Raw genomic sequence first — 27,433 nt, forward strand, 5'->3', positions numbered from 1 at the left:
TACTTATTTTAAGAATAGTTCCATTTATTCCTTTACCTTATAGTGTTTTTAATAGGGGTGGTTGATATAGATTGTCAAAAGCTTTTCCTGCATTGATTGGGATAATCACATGATCTTAATGGTTTTGTTATTGACATGATCAATTAGGCTTATAATTTCTTCCATATTGAACCAGCCCTATATTCCTGGTATAAATCCAGCATAGTCATTGCTATAATCTCCTTGCTAGTTTTTATTTAAAGTTTTGCATAAATATTAGAGTGATTGGTCTATAATTTTCTATCTGTTTTTTATCTCTATTTTCATATAGAAACCATTTTTGTATTATAGAAGGAATTTGGTAAGATTTTTTGCCTGTTTTTTCAATAAGATTATATAGTATTAGAATGAATTGTTCTTTAAATGTTTGGTAGAATTTGCTCATAAATTCATGTAGACCTAGGATTTTTCTTAGGGAATTCATTTATGACTTGTTAAATTTCTTTTTTCCTAGATAGTTATTTAAAATCTATTCCCTCTTCTTTTAATCTTGGGCAAACTATCTTTTTGTTAATGCCCATCCATTTCATATATAGTTTTATTCTCTAAATAATGCTTTGTCTACATTTCACAAATTTTGGCATGTTATCATGGTTGTCATTATCTTTAATGAAATTATGGTTTGTTCCTATGATTTGTTCCTTAATATATCCATTCTTTAGGATTTTCAATTTTTTCCAATTTTCAATTCCTAGTTAATGTTTATGTTTCAAAAGTCCTTTCCATAATGTAATTTTCATTGTATCATGGTCAGGAAAACATGCATTTTTTAGTTCTCCTTTTCTGCACTTGTTTGTGAAGTTTTTATGCCCTAATACATGGTCATGTTTAACTGCCTTCTTGTTTGTTTGTGGTTAAATTTATCTAGGTTTGAGAAGGGAAAATTGAAATTCCCCACTGTTATAATTTTACTATTTCCTTCTAGAACTCATTTAACTTTTCCTTCAAGAAACTGGATGCTCTGCCATTTCATGTACATGTATGTCCATTATTGATGTTGATAATTCACTGTCTAGAGTAAAGATACCTTTCAACAAAATGTCTTTCCTGTTTATCTCTTAATTAGGCCTATTTTTGTTTTTGCTTTATCTGAGATTATCATTGCTACTCTTGTCTTTTTTACTTCAGTTGAAATAAAATAGATTCTCTTCCAGCTCCTTATTATTTTAACTATTTTAATCGTGTTTTTGTAAACAACATATTTTTGGATTCTGGTTTCTAATGCATTCTATGATCATCTTTCCTCTTATAGGTGTTTATCCCCATTCACATTCACAATAATGATTGTCATCTGTGTATTTTCCCCATCCTATTTTCTTATATTTGTCCCTCTCTTTTTATCCTGTCCTTCCTCAAGAGTTTGTTTTTCTTCTGACCTCTGTTTTCTAGAGTCTGCTTTTCTCTTATTCTCTCTATCACAACCTCTTACCATTCTTTAGATCTTTTCCTTTCCACTTCCCTCTTGGGTAAGATGAATTTCTGTACCCCACTTGTATGCATGTATATTCATCCCTCTTTGAACCATTTCAGATGAGAGTGAGGTTTAAGCAATGCCCAACCCTTATCTCCCAACCATTGCATAAAGTCTTCCTAGAGCTCTTCTTTTGAAAGATAATTTACCCATTGTTCCTCTCCCTTCTCTGTTTCCCCTGTGCATTTTTCTTTATCATATTTTCATTCTTTTCTGAGATCATCTCAATAGTCTCATACCCATGCCCTCTGTCTAAGTAGATTCCCTCTAATTACGCTAAAAATAATAGTTATTAGAGAAGAGATTTTTTTCCTAATGCTGTATTGTTTTTATTTCTAAATAATGCTCTGACTATATTATTTTATTTCTAATAGGGTTTGGTAATATGTTTTTCAAGAGTTCTTTCTCATTTGTCCTGAGCAGCCTAGGAATAAACTTATATTCTCTGCCCCAGAGTAGCTTCTAAAATTGGGATAATTAAGATTGAGAATATAAGCTCCATCTAGTCCAATAAGCAAAAACTAATTTAGGCTAAGTAAGTCTGGAGGGCAGTATGACAGTGTCCTTGATTCCCCATTGGGATGGATGGGGGAGAGTCAATCCTAACCAGACATTACCTGATTTCTTCATGTAGATTAAGAATATTAGAATCCTATGATCAAGCATATGATTTTCCTCATCTTCATGAGGGATCAGAGAGGGACTTATTAGGTATCTGACAATGAGAGATGTCTTTGAGAGGGCTGAATAATGAGCCTCCAAGATGCTGAATGAATGTACTTTGTGTTTGATCACTGAGAGAAATCGCTGGCCAATTAATTTATTGGTTATTGCTAGCCTAATAGATTTTTCTCACCCTGAATCCAGTATTTGAGAATTTTTAATCATCATTCATGTATCATCTTTCCATATAGGTAAACAGTTTAATTTTGTTTAGTACCTTATGATTTCTCCTCATGTTTACATTTTTATGTTTCTCAAGCCTTGTTTGAATGTTGCATTTTCTATTAAGCTCTAATCTTTTTTTTAGAAATGCTTGGAAGCCAGAAGCCCTCTATTTAGTAAAATATCTATTTTTCTCCTTTAGAATTATTCTTCTGGGTATGTTTTTTCCCTTATAATCCTGTCACCTTTGCATTCCAGAATATTCTAAGCCCTCTGCTCTTTTATATGCTAAATCTTGTGTAATCCTGACTGTGGCTCTATGGTATTTCGTTATTTCAGCTTTTGTTTTCCTTGATCTGGGAAACCTGGATTTTTATTAGTACAATGATTCTTTTAAATGATCTCTCATTGATCTTTTTTCCAGGTTAGTTTTTCTGTTTGATATTTGAGATTTTCTCTTATCTTTTTTTCAGCGTTTTGACTTTGTTTTATTGTTTCTCAATGTCTTACAGAATTATTAGCTTCTACTTGACTAATTCTAATTTTTAAAGAGTTATTTTCTTTGATATTTTTTATACCCAGCTATTAATTCTCTTTTCATAATTTTCTTGCAGAGCTCTAATTTATTTTTCCAATTTTTCCTATACCACTCCTACTTGAATTTCAAAATAAATTTTGGCTCTTTTTAGACAAAGATATCTTCTAGAAATTTTTGTTGTACTTGTGTCCAAACTTTATTTTTCTTTGAGGCTTTGCTTCTAAGGTGTTTTTAAGTCATTGTCTTCTTTAGAGTTTATGTTTTGAACTTCCTTCTAAGCTAATAGGTAGCTATAGAAACTACTAAGCTTTTTATGATCAGATTCTTTTAGTTTTTTTCCATCCAGTTTCTTGTAAAAGTTGGCCCTGCACCCTTCAGCAGGTGGGAATAGTGGTGAGGGAAAGGACTGGCTAGCCTGAGGTTCTATGTATTATGTTTTTCTGCCATATTCACTTTTCAGAGTGGTGGATTATAAATTTTCAGTGTTTCCAAAGTGATATGATCCAGGAAGAGGTCTGTTTACTCTCCTCTTGGTTTGCATTCTTCTCCTTAACTTAGGTAGGGCTCCTGTTCTTTTCCTACTGAGAGCTTTCCACTCTGCCTTAGAACTATGATCTGGGACTGAGTAATGAGTGGCAGAGCTTCTGGATGGTACCCATTTCTGTTCCCAGGGATTTCTTTTTTCCTACATGTTCAGTTCCCTTAACATACTTGGGCACCGGGCTTCTTTCTACCATAGCCTGTATGTAAAATTAACATAAAAATATAACCTAGTAACTGGCACATGCTTATTAAGAAAGAATGTCATCATGTGAGATGGAAGTCCTGACTTCCTGAATGGGTAGCTGAAACCCCTGACACAATGGAATGATGTATGTAGCTCATGCCTAAACTTCAGAATGAATACATGACTCAGGACTACCCCATCAGAGAGTCAAGTAGAATGCTATCAGTAGTGACATAAGAGAAGGGGACCAAGCAGGAGTGGGGCCTTTTTTTTCCCCTCCAGCCCCATGCTGTATAAAGTTTTTCCTTGCTCTGCCCAGGAGTCTCTTATTTGATCTTTCCTGCACCCTTTTTGGCTGGCTGCCCGTTTGTGGTGGGCTGTATTTGCCTTTGCAGCCACTTCTAGCCAAGCTGGGTCCACAAGATTGGGACTACAAAGGCTGAGAATCCAGGAACTAAAGACTTACGACATGGCCAGAGACTTTGGGTAGTTAGGACAATCTTGTTTTCTTTCTGTCTTTCTTTCTCTTATAAATAATTAGAAATTTAATACAAGGTCTCCAAGATTAATTTCTAATTATAACACCAGGTGCCATTTATGCTGCATCTTGCACCTTACAAACTTCTCTGCCTATTTTCCTAAGCTAGAAAAATGATGCACTTGACTCTGCCTTCTCTACATATATCTTTGCACTAATTGTGAAATGGTAAAAATATGACCCATTATTGAATATTGCTTAGACATCTAGGTACCATTCTAATAAGTTTAGTCCTCTGGAAGTAACAAAAAAATGTTTCCCAATTACATGCAAAAATAATTTCCAATTTTTTTTAAACTTTGAGTCTCTAATTCTCTCCTCCCTTCCCTTCCTCCACTGAGATGATAGGCAATCTGATATGGATTTTACATATGTAATCATATAAAACATTCCCACATTAATCTTTTGTGGAAGGAAAGTTGAACAAAAAGAAAATTAAGACAGGAAGTGAAAAAAGTTTGCTTTGTTCCAAATTCAGACTCCATCAATTCTTTCTCTGGAAGTAGCTGGCATTCTTTACCATATGTTTTGGATCAATGTATTGCTGAGAATAGTTATTTACAACTGTTCATCATGCATATTTGCTGTTATTGTGTACAGTGTTCTTCTGGTTCTGCTTACTTCACTCTGCATCATCTTTTATGTTCGTGTATGTCTTTCCAGGTTTTTCTGAGCTCCTCCTTTTTGTCATTTCTTTCAGCACAATAGTATTACATTATAATCATATACTATAACTTACTCAGCCATTCCCCAGGTGATGGGTATCTCCTCACTTTCCAATTCTTTGCCACTACAAAAAGAATTGTTCTAAATATTTTCATACATATGGTTCCTTTCACTTTTTGTTTTTTATCTCTTTGGGATACAAATCTAGTAATGGTATTGCTGCGTCAAAGGGTATGTACTATTTTATAGTTCTTTGGGCAGAGATCCAAATTGCTCTCCAGAATGGTTTAATCAGTTCACAATTCCCCCAACAGTGCATTAGTGTCTCAATTTTTCCATATTCTCTCTAAGCTTTGCCATTTTGTTTTTTTGTAGAAATAACAAAGTAAAAGGAGTGGGGTAAAAAATATTTATTTTTGGAAACCACTCATAACTTAACCTTGTAAGGGAGAGGCAAAAATTAAGAAAAACAAGTTTTTAATGTTTTTAGTGTTTCTATTTCCCAGTTTTTTTTTTTCTGGAGGTAGATATTCACAAGCTATTCTTTAAATATTAATTATGTAGCTGTATATATATGTATATGTATATAATGTTCTCTTGGTTCTTTTTGTTTTACTCTTCATAATTTCATAAAGATCTTAACAATTTCTAAAGACTTGCTCATCATTTCTTATGGCACATAGTATTCCATTACAATTATACACCACAACTTGTTTAGCCATTCCCCAACTGATGGGCACATCCTGGAATTCCAGTTCTTTGCCACCACAAAGAGAGCTGTTATAAATATTTTGGAATATATTTTCCTTTTTCTCTGATCTCCTTGGGGAGCAGAATTAACAGTATGGCTAGATCTAAAGGTATATACAGTTTTACAACTTTCTGGGCATAATTCCAAATTGTTCTCTAAAATTGTTGAATCAATTCACAGTTCCAGCAGCACAAAAATATTTTTAAAACAGATAATGATACTCCAAAAAAGTTGCAAACTGGGACTAATATTGAAGTATCCCCTAAGGTATTTCTGTTTCAAAGTATTGTATAATAATTGATTCTCTTAATCATGACTTCAAGTCATCATGAAAAAGTTGATTTTATATTACAATATATTCTGTTTAGGAAGGTGAGGAAGTATAATACACTAAGGAGAGATTATCTTTGAAAACAGTTCTGAAGAGTTTTAGCATTTAAAGAAATAAATTTTAATATTCCAGAAGATTCACCTCGGGGACAGATATACCTCATTCCCTGATAATATAAGAGAAATTAAATGTGCATGACAAAATCATTGAGATGGATTTTCACACCTACTTTATGAATGTAAACTCATTACTTTATAGGCATACCTTATACTTATTACTATTTACCTTAATTTATAAGTAAGTGAGGTAATTAAAACTGCTCTTCATAAATGGTATGTGTGATAAGATATCAAAATTTCAAATTGGCTATGCAAATTAATAGTTTTTTATTAGCAGTAACAAAAATAATAAAATTGGATAGGCAGAATTTGATTTAGAAAGGGCTGGAACCTGCTAGGCTTCCCCAACTTCCTTCTTCTCCAGCTTCTTTGCTCTTTCATTTCTTAAACCAATAGAGAGTATGGGCTTAAAAAAGAAACTTATCTAAGTTCCTGCTGTGTCTTGTTCAGACCTTCCCAGAGGTAGAAAGGTAATATTTGTTTAATTTTAAAAGCCTTTTTCTTACTCTTATTGAACTAAAGTAAACAAAAGTCTTGTTAATGTTAAATTGTAGATAAGATACTATGCTTAACATTTGAAAAAAAGTTGCTTTGGAATAAACTCAGATGTGAATGATGAAAAGTTGATTATATATGAATTTGTACCATTTGATTAAATATATGAGTTTATATTCTTGATTAGAAGAACCAGGTACTAAATGCCAACAATAGCTTCTCAAAAATACAGTTAACTTTTTATTTAGAATACCATAATAATATTTATGAAATTATTTTAAATTATTCTTTAATGGACTTATAAGCTCATCACTACAGGTAGCTACATAGCAAGTTACTTCATTGGATTTCATACCATATGAATGTTTCAAGGACAGTTATTTTTGGCATCAATGTTCTGTTAGTTACTTTTGTTCTGTCCTTTTCATTAAAAGTTATTCTTTTTGGTATAGAAAACAGATGCGAAAGAAGATTTGAGAAGCTGTGTCCTCTGACATCTCTTCATTGATCAGTTTACCCCAGGCAGTGGTCCTAGCTTTTGTACTTTGTTTCAGTACAATTTTAAAATACTCTGAATTGGGGGCAGCTGGGTAGCTCAGTGGATTGAGATCCAGGCCTAGGTTCAAATCTGGCCTCAGGTACACTTCCCAGCTGTGTGACCCTGGGCAAGTCACTTGACCCCTATTTCCCACCCTTACCATTCTTCTGCCTTGGAGCCAATACATAGTATTGACTCCAAGACGGAAGGCAGGGGTTTTAAAACTAACTAATTAACTAACTAACTAACTAGATAGATAAATAAACAAACAAATAAATAAATAAAATACTCTGAATTTTCCTTAGTTTGCCTTGTTCAACTTCAGCTTTAGCATTCTTGACATTGTTTTCACAAGACTAATCCATGATTTTGTATTCATCCTGTGTTTCCTATCCCTTGTTTCCCTCTTTTATGCAAGTTTTTTAAAATCAGAAAAGGGTGGTAAGTTTTACCTCCACATCTGATAATTCCCACTTTTCCTCCTCATGAAATTATTTTTCTTTGTGTCTTCAGAGTTACCTTTAGGAGGGCTGATTTCCCTGGCAAAAATTTTGTTTTTAGGAACCTAGCTATACTTTCTCTTAACCCACTAAATCCTGCTCTCCTAGAATCAATGATACATGTCAAACTAAACTCATTTATCTTTCCACTATCACAAATATTTAGACAGAATGGTAAGTTTGTTTCAAGGTTTCTGGAATTTCTACTTCAGAAATTTATTGCATATAATCAGGTCTAGAATAGAAACAATCAGTACATCAATAAGCATCTGTTAAGCACTTACTGTGTGCCAGATACTGTGCTTGGCACTGGAGGGAGCTACAAAGACAGAAAGGATTCTGACCTTGACAATCTAGGGTAGTGATATCAAAGTTAAATAGAAAATTCTATGTATAAGTATCCTTTTATTCTTTCTATTGCCTTAGAAAACCACATATTAGCATTATTTGTGTCATGTATTTTTATTTATTTTGTTAAATATTTCCCAATTACTTTTCTTTTTTTATTAATAAAATTTATTTCAAGATATCTAAACCCCTCCTTCCCCTCTCCAGACTGTAGAAGGCATCATCTGGCAAACAGATATGTATACATAGATTACATCCTTAGTGTTCCATTTTTTAAGTTCATTCACTAGAAGTGCACATTTCACAAGTTATTCTTCAATATTAACTCTGTAGCTGTAACTAATGCTTTCTTGGTTTTATTCATTTCACTCTTCATTATCTCATGTGCTTCTTTATAAATTTTTTAAAAATTTTAAAAATGTAAAATTAAAAAAAAACATTTCTTATAGCACTGTGATATTTCATCACAATATACCACAATTTGTTTAGCCATTCCCCAACTGATGAGCATCCCCTTAATTTCCAATTTTTTTTCTACCACAAAGTGAGCTGCTCCAACTATTTTGGAACACATAGGTTCTTTTCCTTTTCCCCTGATCTCCTTAGGAAATAGATTTAACAGTATTGCTGGGTCTAAGCTCTCTGGGTATAATTCCAAAGAGTTAGATCAGTTCACAGTTCCACCAAGAGTGTATTGGTGTCCCCACTTTACCACATCTCCTCCAACATTTATCATTTTTCCCTTTTGTCATTTTAGTCAGTCTGATGTGTATGAGATGATATCCAGAATTGTTTTGGTTTGCACTTTCCTAATCAGTAGTGACTTAGAGAATTTTTTCTTATACTTATACATGGACTTAATTTTTTCATCCAAAAACTATGTTTGTATCATTTGCCCATTTATCAACTCGGTGATGGCTCTTATTCCCACAAATTTGACAAAGTTCTCTAAATATTTTATATATAAGTCCTCTAGCTGAGAGACTATGAACATTTTTTCCCAATTTTCTGCTTTTTTCTAAACTTGGTAACATTTGTTTCATTTGTACAAAACCTTTTCAATTTATCTTACTCAAAATCATCCATTTTATATCTTATAATGCTCTCTATCTGCTGTTTACTCATAAATTTCTCTCCTGTCCATAAATCTGATAGATAATGTGTGTTCTGTTCTTCTAACTTGCTTATGATATCTCCTTTTATGTCTGGATCTTGTGTCCATTTAATCTTATCTTAGTGAATGATGTAAGATATTGGACTATACCTAGTTTCTGCCAAACTACTTCCAGCAATCCCAGCACCTTTTACCAATTAGTGATTTCTTATCCCAATGGCATAGATCTATATTTTTGTCAAATACCCAGTTGCTAAAATCTTTTACTACTGCGTATTACATGTCTTCTTTGTCTCACTGATCCACCTTTCTATTTCTTAGCCAGTACTAGATAGTTTTGATAATTACTGCTTTAATATACAGTTTAAAATCTGGTACTACTAAAGCTCCTTCCTTTAAATCTTTTTTGAATTAATTATTTTATTTATATTGACTATAGTAATAGATGGGTCTTTCCTAAAAATATTTATATTGACTTTTGTTCTTCCAAATGCTATTTGTTATTTTTTTTAACATGATAAGATAATTTTTTTTGTTAATTTGATTGGGGTAGCATTAACTAGGCAAGATTAATTTATGTAGGATTGTCATTTTAATTATATTGGCTTTGTCCATCCATGAACAATTATTTCTCCAATTATTTAGATCTGACTTTATTTGTATAAAAAATGTTTTATAATCACTTGCATAGTTCCTGGGTTTATTTTGGTGGTTATAATCCCAGGTATTTTATTCCATTTATGTTTATCTTCTTCCTTTTCTTACAGGACTTTGTTAGTAATATATTAAAATGCTGATGATTTATGTGGGTTTTTCTTATATCCTGCTACTTTACTAAAATGATTGATAGTTTTGACTAACTTTTTAGTTGAATCTCTAGGATTGTCCACTTATACCATCATATCATCTGACCATTTTCTCCCTGAAAGAATATACTCAATTTTTATGGGTAGGTGATTCTGGATTTCTTTGCCTTCCAGAATATTTTCCTATGTCTGATCTTCACAACTAGACTAGAAACTTCAGGGAGAAGTCCATCTTTGTATCCTTCAGTAGAAGAAGACTTTGTAGGGAGTACGATAAATATTGTAAATGCTATGTATGTCTCTCCAGAGGCAAATTAATATTTTGAGTTCTAAACTCATTATATTTCCCTCTAAGGAGAGGGTACAGAGATTTCTTCAGTGGTTATATAGAGGTTCTTCATTCACTCTCAACCTGTTGGGTGTCTTCTACAGTATCCTGTAACATCTCAAATTCAACATGTTCAAAACAGAATTCATTATTTTCATCCCTCAAAAAAACCTTCCATACTATTGAGAGCATTGCTATCCTTCCATTCACCCAGACTTGCAATCTCAGTTGGTATCCTTGACTCTTCACTCATGTTTACCTTACACATCTAATTCACTGTTAAATTTTATTTCCATATTCACAGCATCTCTTGTATTCATCTCCTATTTATTCACTTATCCTTTACCCTAGTATAGCCCTCATCACTTCTCACCTGGACCACTGTAATAGCTTTCTATTTCTTCCCTTGTGTCTCTTCTGTTTTAGATTTATCCTTGACTCACTTTCCTAAGTGATTCTCATAAAGTGCATGTTTGAGTTTGTCACCTCTATCTTCAATAAACTCCACTGACACAATAGAAAATCTTGTATTTGGAGTTTAAAATTCTTAATAATTCTTGCCCTTCCTACCTCTCTAGGCTTCTTACACTGTATTCCCCTTCATATACTCTATCAGTGACCTACTTGTTATTCCTCACACAAGATACTCCATCTCCTGAATCCATATCTTTTCAAGGATTTTCCCCCATGTCTGGAAAGCTTTCTCCTCACCTCTGACTCCTAGCTTCCCTTGCTCCCTTCAAGATTTAACTCTGATGTTACCTTCTGCAGGAGATCTGTTCTACTTTTCTAGTTTATCCCTCACCAGCACCAAACCACTGCTTTTTCTCTGAAATTAACTTCCATTTTGGAATGGAAAGCATTAGTAACTGGAGATGTCAGGAAGGGCTTCATGTAGAAAGTAATGCTTAGTCAGAGTTTTGAAGACAGCAAAATATTCCTAGAGTTTGAGGAAAAGTGGAAGTCAGGTATGACAGACATTTAGTGAAATTTCAGAGAGAGGGAATGGAATATCACATGTGAGGAACAGCAAGAAATCACGTTAAGAGCAGACTATTGAGTATAAGAAAAAGAAAATGCAAAATAAGGTTGGAAAAGTAAGTTGGGGCAGGTTATGAATAAATTTTAAGAATCAAATTAAAAAAGCTAAAGCATTAGGGAGTTATTGGAGTATATTGAGCTGAGAGGATGATATGGTTAAACTTGCACATTAGGAAAATCACTTTGGCATCTGTGTGGAAGATGAAGTGAGCAAGAAAAACCACTAGGAAGTGATGAGGGTCTGAATGAGGACAGAGATTACTATGCAGTTAGAAGTGGTAAGACTTGGCAATTGATTCCATATATGCAATGAGGAAAGAGTCAAGAATAATTTTTAAAATTTAATTAATTAATTTAGAATATTTTTCCATGACAATTCATGTTCTTTCCCTTCCATCTTTTCTTCCCCCTCTCGTAGCCAATGAACAATTCCACTGGGTTTTACATGTGTCATTGATCAAGACCTATTTCCATATTATTGATATTTGCACTAGGGTGCTCATTTAGAGTCTACATCCCCAATCATGCCCCCATCGTACCATGTGATCAAGGAAATGTTTTTCTTCTATGTTTCTGCTCCCACAGTTTTTTCTCTGAATGTGAATAGCATTCTTTTTTTTTTGTTTTTTGTTTTGTTTTAAACCCTTAACTTCTGTGTATTAGCTCATAGGTGGAAGGGTGGTAAGGGTGGGCAATGGGGGTCAAGTGACTTGCCCAGGGTCACACAGCTGGGAAGTGTCTGAGGCCAGGACCTCCTGTCTCTAGGCCTGGCTCTCAATCCACTGAGCTACCCAGCTGCCCCTAGCATTCTTTCTCATAAGTCCCTCAGAATTGTCCTGGATCGGGGGCAGCTGGGTAGCTCAGTGGAGTGAGAGTCAGGCCTAGAGACAGGAGGTCCTAGGTTCAAACCTGGCCTCAGCCACTTCCCAGCTGTGTGACCCTGGGCAAGTCACTTGACCCCCATTGCCCACCCTTACCAATCTTCCACCTATGAGACAATACACCGAAGTACTAGGGCTTTAAAAAAATAAATAAATAAATGAACAAACAAACAAGCAAACAAACAAACGAATGAATGAATGAATGAATGAATGAAAATGTAAAAAAAAGAATAAATTAAAAAAAAAAAAAAGAATTGTCCTGGATCATTGCATTGTTGCTAGTAGAGAAGTCCATTACATTTGATTGTGCCACAGTTTCAATCTCTGTGAACAAGGTTTTCTTGGTTCTGTTCCTTTCGCTCTGCATCAATTCCTGGAGGTCATTCCAGTTCACATGGAATTCCTCCTCAAGGATAATTATTTGCAAACTTCAGAGTCTGGAAGAATAGTGTTATCCTCAACATAAAAAGTGAATTTCAAAAGAGAATTAAGTTTTGGGATAAAGATTAGGTTTTGCTTTGTACATATTGAATTTGAGATGTCTCTGGGGCATCTACTTTTTTTTGAAATTATTTTTTTTATTTTGAATATTTTCTCCTAGTTACATGTTTCATGTTCTTTCCTTCTCCCCCACCCCACCCCCAATCCCTCCCCCTTAGCCTATGCACAATTCCACTGGGTTTTACATGTATTATTGATCAAGACCTAATTCCATATTATTGATAATTGGACTAGAGTTATTGTTTAGTGTCTACATCCCCAATAATATCCCCAACAGTGGGGCATCTACTTTGGAATATCCATTATAGGTAGTTAGAGATTTATTACTTGAGATAAGAAAAGAGACTTGGGATGAATATATAGTTTTGGGACTTTTCTGCAAAGAGATAATAAATAAATCTATATAACTGATGAGGTGAGCAAGAGAGAGGGAATATGCTATGTAGAGAGAAAAGAACCACAGGATAGAGCTGATCCAGAAAAAGAATTAAAAAAGGGAAGGGGTCAAACAAGTAGGAGAGAACAAAGACAGAATAGCGTCATGAAAAATACCATAGAATTTTCTCTCAATTTCCACAACTTATTAACATTTTCTCAAAAGACAGAAATTGAACTAAACCTATACCTGAGTAGAAAGGGAACTGAACTAACTCCAGAATCACAAAATGGAATCAGTGTGATTCACTCAATTCCCACTACTACTTGGTGTTCTACTGCCCACTCACCGACCCCATCACTTATCTATATTAGGTTTTTCCATATATTCATAATCAGAATTATGTAAGTCAGGTTTATAGATCAGAGTACTTAGAGGGCTCACAGTGAACTAATTTTGAGGAAAGAGATTTACATGTCACCAAAGTAATCAAGAAATCTTAAACATAAACACCATGTAATAAAAGGCCAAAGCAATATAATGATGATCACTAATATTAACTAACATCATTTCCTTGTATGATAGTAACCTATTCCTGCCACATAACCTACTTTGGCACATGATGAATCCCAGATGCCTCATATCCCAGATATCTTCTCCTAGACATTCTAGAATAGGCTTCATTCTTAGGGCAGCTCTGAAGATGGCTCTGCTTCTCTGGTTCTTAATCATTTATAGAAATTCCTAGATAATTCTGCTAAAATTTTCTAGCAACAAAACTGAATATAATTTAATACAATCTCTTATTGGTTCTCCAATACTGAAACTTCAGAGAATTTCAATTTTATATACCGCTTGCTCTTTTTATCTTTCCCTGAACCTAAAAATCTGAAAAAAAAAAAAAAATTCAGTGTCTAGTTTATAAAATCATCTTTTGAAATGATCAAATACTTTAAAAAATGGGAAAATGATTTCATTTTCTTTATAAATATAAGTTGATATGTAAAATTCTTCATCTAATTTTAGAAACTTGTATTTCCATGCTAGATACATTTGAAAGCCATTTGCCTACATATGTATATAATTTTTAGAGAAAATAGTACAATATGACTATAAATGCAGATGAAAATTTTAAGAAAACATACAAAGATAAATTCAATATTACCTAGATAGAAATCAAGTAAGAACCAAATAAATGATAAGTTATTTATAATTCTGAACAAAATCTGCCCATTTGAAAAGTCATCAATCTTGTCAACATGAAAAAACAAAGAACCACCAAGCCAGGCCTAGAGATAGGAGGTCCTGGATTCAAATCTGGACTTAGACACTTCCTAGCTGGGTGACCATGGGTAAGTAACTTAATGCCATTGACTATTCCTTATCTCTCTTCTGCCTTGGAACCAATATACAGTGTAGATTCTAAGGCAGAAGGTAAGAGTTAAAAAAAAAGAACAAATGTGAAAAAGAAAGCAAAGATACTATCAGATCTTAAAAGTTACTTTGGAGAAATGTACTTTGTAGAAATAACCAGGAAATTGTCTTTTTACTGGGAAAAAGAACAGAGAAATAAGAACCCAGAAATTGAAGCTGATGCATATAATAAAGTTTAGTATTTGATAAACCCATGCTTTAAAAACACTCTAAAGAGAATAGAAAATCAGAAGGAAACAAAAACAGGCAGATAACTTTGAAAATAAAATGTTGAATTTATTTGCTTTTTTAAAAAGCAGACTGTAAATAAGAGATTTATGGTTTCATATCTCTTTGATCTTGTGCTGCTTCACATTTGGAATTGTCTTTTTTTTTGGAGTGATTAATAAATTAAAAATAAAATAAAATTTAATTTTTAAAAACACTGTGGAAAAAAATCACTTTTAAATAAAAACTGTTAGGAAATCTATGAGGCCAAAAATGTGTTTAGATCTTTGCCATACTTCAAAAGCAATCTACATATTAAACACATACATTCTAAAAAACTTTAAGAAAAAGTAATCACATTTATTCCAACTACAGAGAGGACATTTTAATAAAATGAAAAAAATTTTTGGAGTAAAAATTGATGTTTTATTATGTGAAGATGAAAGGATTTTGTCCAACAAAAAGCAACATATCTAAAATAGAAAGAAAAGAAACATTTGTGGAAGGAGTGGGGAAAGAAACCACTTCTAGTAAATATCAGCTGAAGATCTGATATCTAGAATTTTATAATATATAGTCCCCAGTGAAAAAATTTCCCCAACAGACATGACCAGAAAATTTTTGAAGGAGAAAATACATTAATCACATGAAAAAATGTTTTGATTGTACACACAAAAAAACTTTAAAATGTCACCTTATAACCCTTAGAATGCAAAAATAGTAAGAAATATTAGAATTAGAATTGAAGCTTTGGAAAACTATAAGTTCTACTATAGTCCTTTTCTATGACTTGATTCTAAAAAAAACATTAAAATGTAAAAAGGGCCTATTTGTACAAAATATTCATAGCTGCTTTAGTTGTTACAGCAACACATTGGAAATAACCTATATATCAGAAGGGAAGATGTAGCAATATAACAGAGTTTTCCACCATCAATCCTCTGTATCACAGAAGCTATGAATTGATTAGCTACAAGACTGGGAAAGAGCCAGAAGATTCTTCGAACTCCCCCAACCCAGTTCTGTGATTCATTCTCCAAGCACTAGGTAGCTAGAGTTGAATGTTGTAGAGAATTTAGGTTTTGATCTGCACACAAGGTGGACTGAACTCCCATTCATAGAACTAGCTCCTGTAGCTTTATCCCACTGCTGCAGGAAATGAAATATCCTTATCTTCCCAAGTGAGCTCCTTTCCTTTTTGCAAATTGCCTCTTCCTAGCCCCGAATATTTTTTCTCTCTCTTTGTCCAGAATGTCCTCTTCTTTCTCATCTATTTTCCACACAATCAAATCTACCATTCTTTCAGTGTATTGTCTCTACTAGGAAGTAATCTAGAAGAATATATTTGTTTACTATAGCTTCATATTTATTGGTACTATTTACTCACTGGTTGTAATGTGTTGATCCATATGGAACATAAATTCAGTTTTTCCTATATCTATAAAGAAAAAGGAAAATGAACTCTGACCCATTAAACAGCAATTTGACTAAATGCCCTCATGTAAAAATGTGATACTTGACTTTTTTTTAATACTTTTTTTAAAAGAGTTGGCTAAACAGCCTGACATACAATATTTCAGGCAATAATATTATATATTAGGTGCCTTTCCAGTGCTACCTTCCTGGCCTCAGAGGCTATAATAATGAGAATCAGTAACAGCACCCCTTTTTTCAACCATTTTTAGGCCTAGGATTACTCTAGGATTACTAGAGAATCTTATTTGGTATGAACCACTAAACCATTAAAAACTATCATCCAAGAAAAACTTCACTTTTGGTTTACCCTTTAAAAACAGTGTGAGATGGTCACATGATTTTCTCAATTCCCTGATAATTCCCCCTCTTCCCCCAAAAGTCCCCAAGGAAGAGATTCACAAGCATAATATATAAAGAAATTTTTATTTTACAGTATATTGGTGATATTGGTACGTGAACTAAGATGACAAAAGTAAGTGTAAACTAACATTTGATAGTAGCAAGTTTGAACAACAATACATATTCAAAGTTTAGTCAATAGATTAATTCTTAGTGTGATAATGTATATGAAGCATTTTATAAAATATATAGTACTAAGTAAACATTAGCATTGTTATTATTAAGAAAAAATGTCAGTTGAAAATACTGAGTTGTAAGTTCACAGTTTGATTTTATTCTATATTTGTTGAATTAAAAGAAAAAGAACAACTTCAATGTAATTAGCTTTCCTGTTTCTTTTTTATTTTAGGAAATGATTTGCAGCTGAGTGAATCAGGAAGCGACAGCGATGAATGAAGAAATTATGGGCCTTAACATGAATATTTTTAAAAATTAGAATATCAAAAAATTTGTTTTGCACTAAGATTAAAATTTCTCCAGACTGAGAACTGTCTCAACTTTTGATGATAATGGAAATGTAATTTGATTCTGAATTTTCTGCTGATGTTATATGGAAACAACACTGCTTTGATCTACTTGGTTTATTTAGTTTCCTGAGTTCAAATTTGGCCTCAGCTACTTACTAGCTGTGTGACCCTGGGCAAGTCACTTCAGTTTCCTCATCTGTAAAATGAGCTGGAGAAGGAAATGGCAAACCAGTCCCGTATCTTTGCCAAGAAAAGCCCAATGGGGTCATGAAGAGTTGAACAGGACTGAAATGACTGAACAACAAAGAATGTTTTGTAATGGACTAGATTGATAGTAAAATATAAAATACTATGATGATAATTAGGTGATTGTATTTTTATGTTTGTCACCTGCTGTTCTTGAAATTTTAGGTGAAACAATGTACATGTATCAGAGAAAACAATGTGTTCATCCTTCTTACAAATTCAATGTCAATTGCTTATTTGATTTTTGAAATGAAAAATAAATAGCTGTCAAAAACCTAACTTATGTTTCACTTATGAGTTTCAAAGTTCCAAGTTCCACACCCTCAGGAACAACTGCTTCAGAATCCTCAAGTTTGTAGGAATATCTCTAATCACCACCTATGACTTCAGGGCAAGGAGTGTCAATTAACATTTATCAAGTGCCTACAATGTGCCAGGCACTGTGTCAAAAAATAAATAAAACAAAAACAGGCCTTGTCCTCAATGGAATAAGTTTAATAGTTTACATAGTTTAATGGAATAAGAAGGTGGAAGGCATGAAAGAGACTTCCAAAGAAGCCCAAAAGCAGTGTCTCTGGGAGGAACTGGGGCTCTCCAGTTCAAAGGGGTCAGAGTGAGTGGAGGGTCCTGATGAGATGAGTACTGGGCAGATTCGATCTTGAAGAATAATGAGTTCCCCACCCTGGGATATTCCCAGACTCTATCCCAAGTTTGCTCTCCTTTTCCCCAGCCTATGGCTTCTGTCTTATTAGGAATTAGTCTCTGGGTCAGAGATCCAGATTTCCTGGCTGGGGTCTTTCACTCCCCATCCCTGTCAGAGAGATCTCTTCACATGCAGAGCCTGTTGCCCTGCATTGCATGGTTTCTGAAAAGGGAGAATTCTTTTTCTGATGGACAGCATAATTTCACAACCAGCTGCCCACCTCAGGTGTCTCTTTCTAGCAGTTGAACATCCTGGACCAGTTTCCGAGTACTCTAGCAGTTCAGCTTAGGCAGTACAAGCCAACAAGAATGCTGGCCACAGTTGTTTCTTCACCCTTCTGGACAGTCCCCTCCAGCATCCACCCAACTAATCCCCCTGCCTTCATGGGAGCTTCCTGTGGGTCCCACAGAGAAGATGCCTCTCCCCAATCAAGAGGGCTCTGGCCACAAGGAATAGGGCAGCATCCCTCCATTGGATCACTCTACATTCCCCCTGGGATAGCTGTGTACAGTTAAGGCCCATTAGATTTGGTGGATGCCTGGGACCACTCAAGCCCCCAGATCCTTCTGGCTTTCACACTTCCAGATAGAAACAGTGATGGGGACCTCCACTGTATTCTTGTTATGGTAGAGCAAAATAAATTTCTTCCTTTGTTAAAAAAGCTCACTGACTTGTGAGTGCCACATTTCTTCCCCAAATCAGATCTAAATGAAGAGGATGCTAACTTGAGAATCATGCCTGTAACACTCTCTCTGGCCATGGCATTCCATGCAACTCTATTGACCATGCCAATGCTAATGCCCTCCCTGCATAGTCCATCATCTGTGTAACCCTCCCCCCCATTCCTATCAATGGTGTCGTACTAGACATGTTGATGATAGATCATTGTCTACTGATGGAGAGACCTCCCTTTTCCTCATTTTTGGTGTCTTTCTTTAGTTCATAAATTCTACTCAAATCAGAAGCAAATTAATGACATTCATTTGTAAAAAAATCTTGAAGTTGTTTCTCTTTTTCATTTGTTCTCTTTAATTCTTTCAAATGATTCTCCATTTACTAATTTGTCTTCTGGGCCTGGGTCCTAGAAGCAGAAGATGAGAATATGGATGGATATTGAAGATGAGAGCATTAATTCAACTAAAGAAAGTAGATGGTAGAATCTTTGAGTTGGAAAAACTCTAAAGGCTATAATGGTTAAAAAGAGTACAAAGGGAGGGTAATTCCCTTTTCACAAGGCAATATCTCTTTTTTTATTTGAAAATGTTCATTTAATTAATTAATTTAGAGTATTTTTCCATGGTTACTGATTCATGTTCTTTCCCTCTCATCCTTCCATCCCCCTCCCATAGCCAATGAGCAATTCCACTGGGTTTTACTTGTGTCATTGATCAAGACCTTTTTCCATATTATTAATATTTGCATTAAGGTGATGGTTTAGAGCAGTGATTCCCAAAGTGGGTGCCACCACCCCCTGGTGGGTGCTGCAGCGATCCAGGGGGACAGTGATGGCCACAGGTGTATCTATCTTTCCTATTAATTGCTATTAAAATTTTTAAAAAATTAATTTCCAGGGGGCTAAATAATATTTTTTTCTGGAAAGGGGGCGGTAGGCCAAAAAAGTTTGGGAACCATTGGTTTAGAGTCTACACCCCCAATCCTATCCCCATCAACCCATGGGTTCAAGCAGTTGTTTTTCTTTTGTGTTTCTACTCCCACAGTTCTTTCTCTGGATGTGGATAGTGTTCTTCCTCATAAGTCCCTCAGAATTGTCCTGGGTCATTGCATTGCTGCTAGTAGAGAAGTCCATTACATTTGATTGTGCCACAGTATATCAGTCTCTGTGTATAATGTTCTGCTTCTGCTCCTTTCACTCTGCATCAATTCTTGGAGGTTGTTCTAGTTCACATGGAATTCTTCCAGTTCGTTATTCCTTTGAGTATAATAGTATTCTGTCACCAATAGATACCACAATTTGTTCAGCCATTCCTCAATCGAAGGGCAGACCCTCGTTTTCCAATTTTTTGCCACCACAAAGAGCTCAACTATAAATATTTTTGTAAAAGTCTTTTTCCTTATGATCTTTTTGGGGTATAAACCCAGCAGTGGTATGGCTGGATCAAAGGGCAGGCAGTTTTTTAAAGTCCTTTGTGCATAATTCCAAATTGCCATCCAGAATGGTTGGATCAGTTCACAACTCCACCAGCAATGCATTAATGTCCCAAATTTGCCACATCCCCTCCAACATTTATTAATTTACTTTGCTTTCATGTTAGCCAATCTGCTAGGTGTGAGGTGGTACCTCAGAGTTGTTTTGATTTGCATTTCTTTAATTATAAGGGATTTAGAACACTTTTTCATGTGCTTATTGATAGTTTTAATTTCTTTGTCTCAAAATTGCCTATTCATGTCCCTTGCCCATTTATCTATTGGAGAAGGCAATATCTCTTCCATCAATTTGACTACAGGCTTCTACAAAAAGAAACTTTTTTTCTTATTATCTTTTTTTTCCTTCTTTACATTTCATATTTATACAGAGTAGAACAAAAGGCATTGTTTATTAAACTATTTAAGAGGGCATATTTTAAGTTTAATATGGTCATTTTAATACTACCTTGCTTAGGGATAGCTAGGTAGCACTAAGGGTAGAGTAGCAGGCCTGAAGTCAGGAGGACCTGGGTTCAAATTTGACCTCACACACTTCCTAATTGTGTGTCCCTGGGCAAATCACTTAACTCTTTCCTAGCCCTTATTGATCATCCTCTTTGGAATTGGTATTTAGTATCAATTCTAAAACAAAAGGTAAGGGCTTACGAAAAATACTGTTTTGTTTCTCTATATTGTCCCTGTGAGATTCCTTCTCTGGGTATATTTTTAAATGATTCATTGATTCCTTTTTTCTTTTTCTATTGCTACCTTTCATTTCCTCCCTAATTCTCCCCTCCCCTCCCTATTTCTGCCAAGTATAGTCTTCTAAACAAATCACACATTCATTATATGTGAAAAATGTATATATATTCTGTTCACTGATCCTTTGGGAACTATTTCTTCTCATCATGAATGATGAAAGATCTATTACTTGCTTTCTATGTGCCAAGCACTGTGCTAGGGCCATGTAGACAATATGAAAGCAATGATAACTAGAAACAATACTCCAAAGGGAGGGGCACAGAGGGGTGGTGAGTGGAGGTAAAAGAATAGGGGATGCACTTTATCCAGGATCAATGGCAATGTTGAATTGCATGAAGGATGGTACACAAGGGGTGGCAATGGTAGGAGTTGGAATGACAGCAATGGTGGCTCACTAAGCACTTAGGGAAGTAGTCCTAATCCTTAAAACAAGTGAAGTTGTGAATTACCTTAAAAACTCTGTCCTAGGTTCCAAGATGGAGTCAGAAGAGTTCGAAAATGCTCCTGATGTGGACCACACTCAGCAACATCTTCAAGCAGCACAGCCTCAAGTGGATCTTCAATGGTGGCAAGGGCAGCATGGGCAAGACCACTTGCAGCTGCAGCTTAGCAGTATAACTGTCCAAGGGCAGAGAAAGCATCCTCATCATTTCCACGGACCAGCCTCCAACATCTCTGTTGCCTTTGACCAGAAGTTCTCCAAAGTCCCCACCAAAGTGAAGGGCTATGACAACCTCTTTGCTATGGAGATTGACCTAAGCCTGGGCATGGCAGAACTTCCAGATGGGTTCTTTGAGGAAGACAATATGTTGTGCATGGGCAAAAAAAAAAAAAAATGATGCAGGAGGCCATGAGTGCCTTCCCTAGCATTGATGAGGCCATGAGCTATGCCAAAGTCATGAGGTTGGTGAAAGAGATGAACTTCTCAGTTGTGGGATTTGGCACAGCCCCAACTGGTTGCACTCTTTGGTTGCTCAACTTCCCCACCCTTGTGAAGCTGGACCTGGGCCACCTCATACAGATCAAGAACCAGATCTGCCCCTTCATCTCACAGATGTGTGACACCCACTGGGCCTGAGTGATAGGAATGCTGACCAGCTGGCCTCCGAGCTTGAGGAAACCCTGCTTGTCAACGGGTCGGTCAGTGAGCAGTTCAAGGAGTTGGAGCAGACAAGTTTCCTTTGTGTCTGCATTGCTGAGTTCCTATCCCTAGGTGAGACTGAACGGTTCATCCAGGAGCTGGCCAAGGGCAAGATAGACACTCACAACATAATTGCCAACCAGCTAGGTTTCCTGAGCCCGAGAAGCCCTGCAAGATGTGTGAGGCCCAGCACAAGAGATAGTCCAAATACTCAGACCAGATGGATGACCTCTATGAAGGCATCCACATTGTGAAGCTGCAGCTTCTACCCCATGAAGTTCGAGGGGCTGACTAAGTCAATACCTTTTCCAGCCTCCTGCTGGAATCCTACAAACCTTCCAGCACTCAGGAACCTAGGAAGGAGGATTACCCACCCTTAGCCCTGGCTCCTCCTGCCATGCATTTCCCTGGAACTCTCCTCTGCCCCAAGGCAGAGTTTGCACAGATGTTCCTGATACCCCATAGAGGGAGCTGCTGGTCTGGGGGAGAAAAAGAGGGTAAGGAAGTGATTCCCAAAGTGGGCGCCACTGCCCCCTGGTGGGTGCTGCAATGATCCAGAGAAGCAGTGATGGCCACAGGTGCATTTATCTTTCCTATTAATTGCTATTAAAATTAAAAAAAAAATTAATTTCCAGGGGGCTAAGTAGTATTTTTTCTGGAAAGGGGATGGTAGGCCAAAAAAGTTGGGGAACCACTGGGGTAGGGGCAAGGAAAGGAAGGTATTTATTTCTTACTCCCTGGGAGACAGGGAGCTGAGCTTACTGGGGCCAGGTGGGGGAAAAAAATGACAAATGCATTTAGGCTGTATACTACAGCCTACCTCTGTGTTAGGGGTTCCAGGTTCTGTCTCCTTAGGACCCTGCTGCCTGGCACCTGGTCATTGACTCTAAGGGACCATGTTCCCTCCCTGCCCCCTACCCCAACCCCAGTCCAATAACTTCTCTCCCTCTTCCCCAATAAATACGATCTCTAATTAAAAAAAAAAAAATCTGCCCTAATCTCATTCACTCATTATCAAACATAAGGTCCTGGCAGAGATGCTGACCCAGTGGAGAAGGGGGAGGAAAGAAGGGGCAATCTCAAGTACTTATCTGAATAATATGGGTGGAAATGCTTCCTTTACATGACTGCTGGGAGTCATTTACCTATACATGAAGGCTGAAAGGTAAGGCCAATATATTCTGAGGCTTAGTCTTCACAACTTCATTCCTTCCTATCTATCCAGTTGTACTTTTCTCCCCTCCATGTATTTTATGATCATATTGACCATCTTCCCTTCATTCCCTGACTGTTTTGTCACTGACTATACTCCAGTGTGTGTGTTTTATCCCTTCGTTCTGATATAGACAATTTAGGTAAACAAAGTCAAAAAGCCACATTTCTCCAAGTCATGGTAGAATTTTAGAGTTTATTGGAAGAGGGCTAAGTCTCCCAGATAAACCCGGAATCTTGCACATGTTACATAGTTGGACCCCAGCGAGAGACAAAGCCAGGTAGCAGAGACCCAGGTTATATACTAGGAGAGTAACAAAGTGAATATTTCCAAACAAGGATTGACATATCATAAGACACAGCATCATATACACCTTTTTTAGTTATCCAGCTACAAAGGTGATTGGTTAGTTCATTTAGGAACACCCATATTAGTCTAAAGGTCAAATCACAAGACAATACCCTTATTAAGAAATACTGATGACCATTACCTCAGGACTCATTTGATCCAGTAGGGAAAGATGATTATTTCCCAATAAAGAAGGGTGTACATACTTGCACTCTTGCACTATATCGGGACATGATGCAGCACATCAGGACATGAAACTCAGATGGTCAGCTTCTCATGATAGAAGGGAAGGATGACTTAGGCAGGGGTTGGAAATCCCCTTAGAAGCAGTTTTTATGCTCTAGTTAGAAATCCTTATGAAAATCATGAATTCTACTAATTGGAATTAAGATTATAATGGAATTATACTAATCATTTTAGAATCACAATATTGATTGGATTTTACCTATCACTATCACTAAAATACAATCAAGTATAAGGGGGGAGGGAGTCTGTCTTCTCTTTATCTCTCTCCCGCCCTCTCCCTTTTGACTTTGTCTCCATCACTGTGTTTCCGTCTCTCTCTCTTGGGATAAATCCCTGAGCCTGGACTCAAGAAGACCTGAGTTTCAGTCCAATAAGAAATACTTACTAGCTGTGCAATCCTGGGCAAGTCACTTAATTTCTCTCAGTTTCCTAATCATCTGTAAAATAGGGAGATTAATAGGACCTACCTCCCAGGCTTGTTCTGAGGATGAAAAAGATAATAATGGTAAAGCACTTAGCACAGTGCTTGGTGCATATTAAACACTATGTAAAAGTTAGCTATTATTATTAACTCTTATTATTTCTGTTCACTCTTGCCTCCTGGCTTCCTTCAAATCAAATTAAATCCCTTTTTTTTCAAGAAGTCTTTCCCACTCCCCACTTTCTGTCTCACTCTACACTGTTAATGTCTTCCTTTTGGAGCTATCTTCTGTTTAGATTGTATGTACATGGTTGTTTTCATGTCGTCTCCTCCATTAGAATGTGAGCTCTTTGGGGGCAGCTAGGTAGCTTAGTGGATTGACAGCCAGACCCAGAGACAGGAGAACCTGGGTTCAAATGTAGCCTCAGATACTTCCCAGCTGTGTGACCCTAGGCAAGTCACCTAACCCCCATTGCCTAGCCCTTACTGCTCTTCTGCCTTGGAAGCAATACAGTGTTGATTCTAAGATGGAAGGTAAAGGTTAAAAAAAAAAAAAAAAGAATGTGAGCTCCTTTAGGACAGGGACTAGTATTTTTTTTGCTTTGTTTTTCATTTTGTTTGCCTTTCTGTGAACCACTGGGAGTTAGCATTGTGCCCAGGACATGATAAGCACTCAATAATGCTTGCCAACAGATTCATTAGATAGAGATGCCTTCCTGAGAGAACAGCAACTCCTTAACAGCCTGCAGAAATCCACCAACACTCCGTGCTGTTATGAGCCTTCCATTTGTGGTTTCTGTATCATTTGGAGGGAGAAATAGCATAATAAAGACCATTCCTCTGCTCCCTAGTGGATAGGACCAGGTCTGGGACAAAGATTTGATACAACATCTTCTGGGTGTCTGCATTGACCCTGGCTAACTTGGCTAATAATTTCTAACTATTCGTTTGCTTGAACTGAGAGACATTAGTCAAACTAAGTTAGAAAGAACAAGAATTCTGGGAGGAATGATCTCTAACTTAATCATTAATACTCTAGTCAGAAAACAAGCTGGACTCTTGTAACTGCTGTTCTCCTTTCCCTTGGGAGCTGGGGTAAGGAATCTGGAAAAAGGAAGAGGTAGTTATAACAGATGGCATTTATATGGTTCTTTACTACTTTACATATAATCTTATGGTGTTTCCTTTAGTTTATCCCCAGAGAAGACAACCCCACCCCAACTCATGCTTACAAGTTGTGGTCCCCAAAGGCACAAGCACCCCCTTAAATCTGCACTCCCCAAAACTAGAGCTCTTGAGCTCCTAAGCAATTTGCTAAGAAACAGAGTATTTACCTTATTAAAAAAAATGTATTTTTTTTACTCAGAATTTAATAAACAGTTCCCCCAAAAGAGAACAATTCTATATACAAAGTAGAACAGGACAAGATTATATATGTCATTCTATTTAGCTCACTTTTAAAAAAGTCATTAATTCATTGTTATTTTCAAAATTCACCTATTTGTATTTTTCTTTGAACTTCCTTCTATTCTCTTCACACATTTTAAAGAATGCTTCAAAGACCTTTTCTTTTTTTTTTTTTTTTTTTTTTTTTTGTCTTTTTTGGGGAGTGGGGGCAATGTTATCACTAGCTTACTCACTACTCCCTAAGTAAAAAAAAAAGGAAAAACTCAACCTCCCTCCTACTCTTCCTCCTTCTAGTTAATATTTATATAATGCTTATTTTGTGTCAGGCACTTATACTAAGCATTTTTTTAGTGCTTATATAATTATTTGAATTCTTTATAATTGTTATCTCATTTGATCCTCACAACAATCCTAGGAGGTAAGTGCTATTATTATTCATATTTTACAGATGAGGAAACTAAGGCAAACAAAGTTTAAGTGACTTGCCCCAGATCCCACAGCTAGTATCTGCCATAGGATTTGAAATCAAGTCTTCTTGTCTTGAGGCCTAGTCTTCTATCTGCTGTATTACTTACCTTCTTTTATATAAGCAAAACCAAATTCCACATATTGGTTATGCCCCAACTGCATGTCTCATTTTGCTCTTTGGGACCATCCCCCCACGATCAGGAAGTAGATATCATACTTTATCACTGGCCCTCTGCTGTCATGGTTAGTCATTGCATTGATTTTAAATCATACTTAGCCAAGGTTTGTGCTTGTTATTACTGCATGAATTGATTCTGTTGGTTTACTTCATTCTGCATCAGTTCATACAATTCTTCCCAAGTTTCTCTGAAATCATCCCTTTTGGTATTGCTAATGATGCAGTAATATTCTATTACATTTATGTGCCATACCAAAATTTTTTCAGCCATTCCTCCTAGTTTTTAGAACTACTTTATAGGTCTACAACCAAAAAACTTTATTTTTCTATATTTGGATGTAGTCTATTCCTTGATATCTTTGGGGAATATCTCTTATTAACCAGGGATATAGTTTCCCACATAGATCCAGAGTATTAGCAAGGAGTAGGCCTACGTAGAGGTTGCCAATGGAGAAACATTTCTAAAATGAAAGCATGCAGGCAGGGGACAAGAGGAGGGGCAACTCACATTCATGCTTCTGATGCTATCTGGCCACATGCAGATACATTGCTCCCATTCATCTTGTAGAGTGACTAGCCAGTATGCTTCCTAAATTTGTATCTCCTCAAGTCAGGCAATGTTCCCAATAACCACAAAACAGTTCTGGTATTTCATTATGCCATTTTTACTTCTGAATATCTTCCACTCTTCTACATAAATGAAAGGGAAGGGAACAAGAATTTATTGTGCAGTCATTTCAGTTGTGTTAGAATCTGTGACCCCATTTTGGGTTTTCTAGACAGAAATACCAGAGTGGTTGGCCCTTCCCTTCTCCAGCTCATTTTACAGATGAGGAAACTGAGGCAAACAGGGTTAAGTGACTTGCCTCCAGTCACACAGCTAGTAAGTGTCTGAGGCTAGATTTGAATTCAGGAAAATGAGTCTTCCCTACTAGAGTTCCTGGCACTCTATTGAGTGGTACAGCACTGAGTTGTAGAGTTGCCCATAAAATATTTGCAGCTTTGTTTTGGTTGTTGTTCAGTTATATCCTACTGTTTGTGACATCATGGATTATAGTGTTTGCTTTTTGTTTGTTTGTTTTTGGCAAAGATACCAGACTGGTTTGCCATTTCCTTCACCAGTGGATTAAGGTAAACAGAGATTAAGTGACTTGTCCAGGGTCATATAGCTAGTAAGTA

General features: G+C 36.0%; 1 protein-coding gene and 1 pseudogene across 1 annotated transcript in view; both read left to right on the forward strand.

Annotated features, from left to right (window-relative positions):
• The window catches only part of EAF2 (ELL associated factor 2), a 74,207-nt gene extending 57,063 nt beyond the window's left edge, over window positions 1-17,144 (forward strand). The window contains exon 6 of the mRNA XM_044666745.1: window positions 16,859-17,144. Within this exon, the coding sequence (XP_044522680.1) occupies window positions 16,859-16,905 (47 nt within the window). The 3' untranslated portion in view covers window positions 16,906-17,144. The remainder of the gene's footprint in view (window positions 1-16,858) is intronic.
• Window positions 17,145-21,308: 4,164 nt separating this feature from the next.
• Window positions 21,309-25,507, forward strand: LOC123241546 (annotated as a pseudogene).
• The last annotated feature ends 1,926 nt before the right edge of the window (window positions 25,508-27,433 follow it).

The sequence above is a fragment of the Gracilinanus agilis genome, chromosome 3 (assembly GCF_016433145.1).
Source record: "Gracilinanus agilis isolate LMUSP501 chromosome 3, AgileGrace, whole genome shotgun sequence".
NCBI classification, from domain to species: domain Eukaryota; kingdom Metazoa; phylum Chordata; class Mammalia; order Didelphimorphia; family Didelphidae; genus Gracilinanus; species Gracilinanus agilis.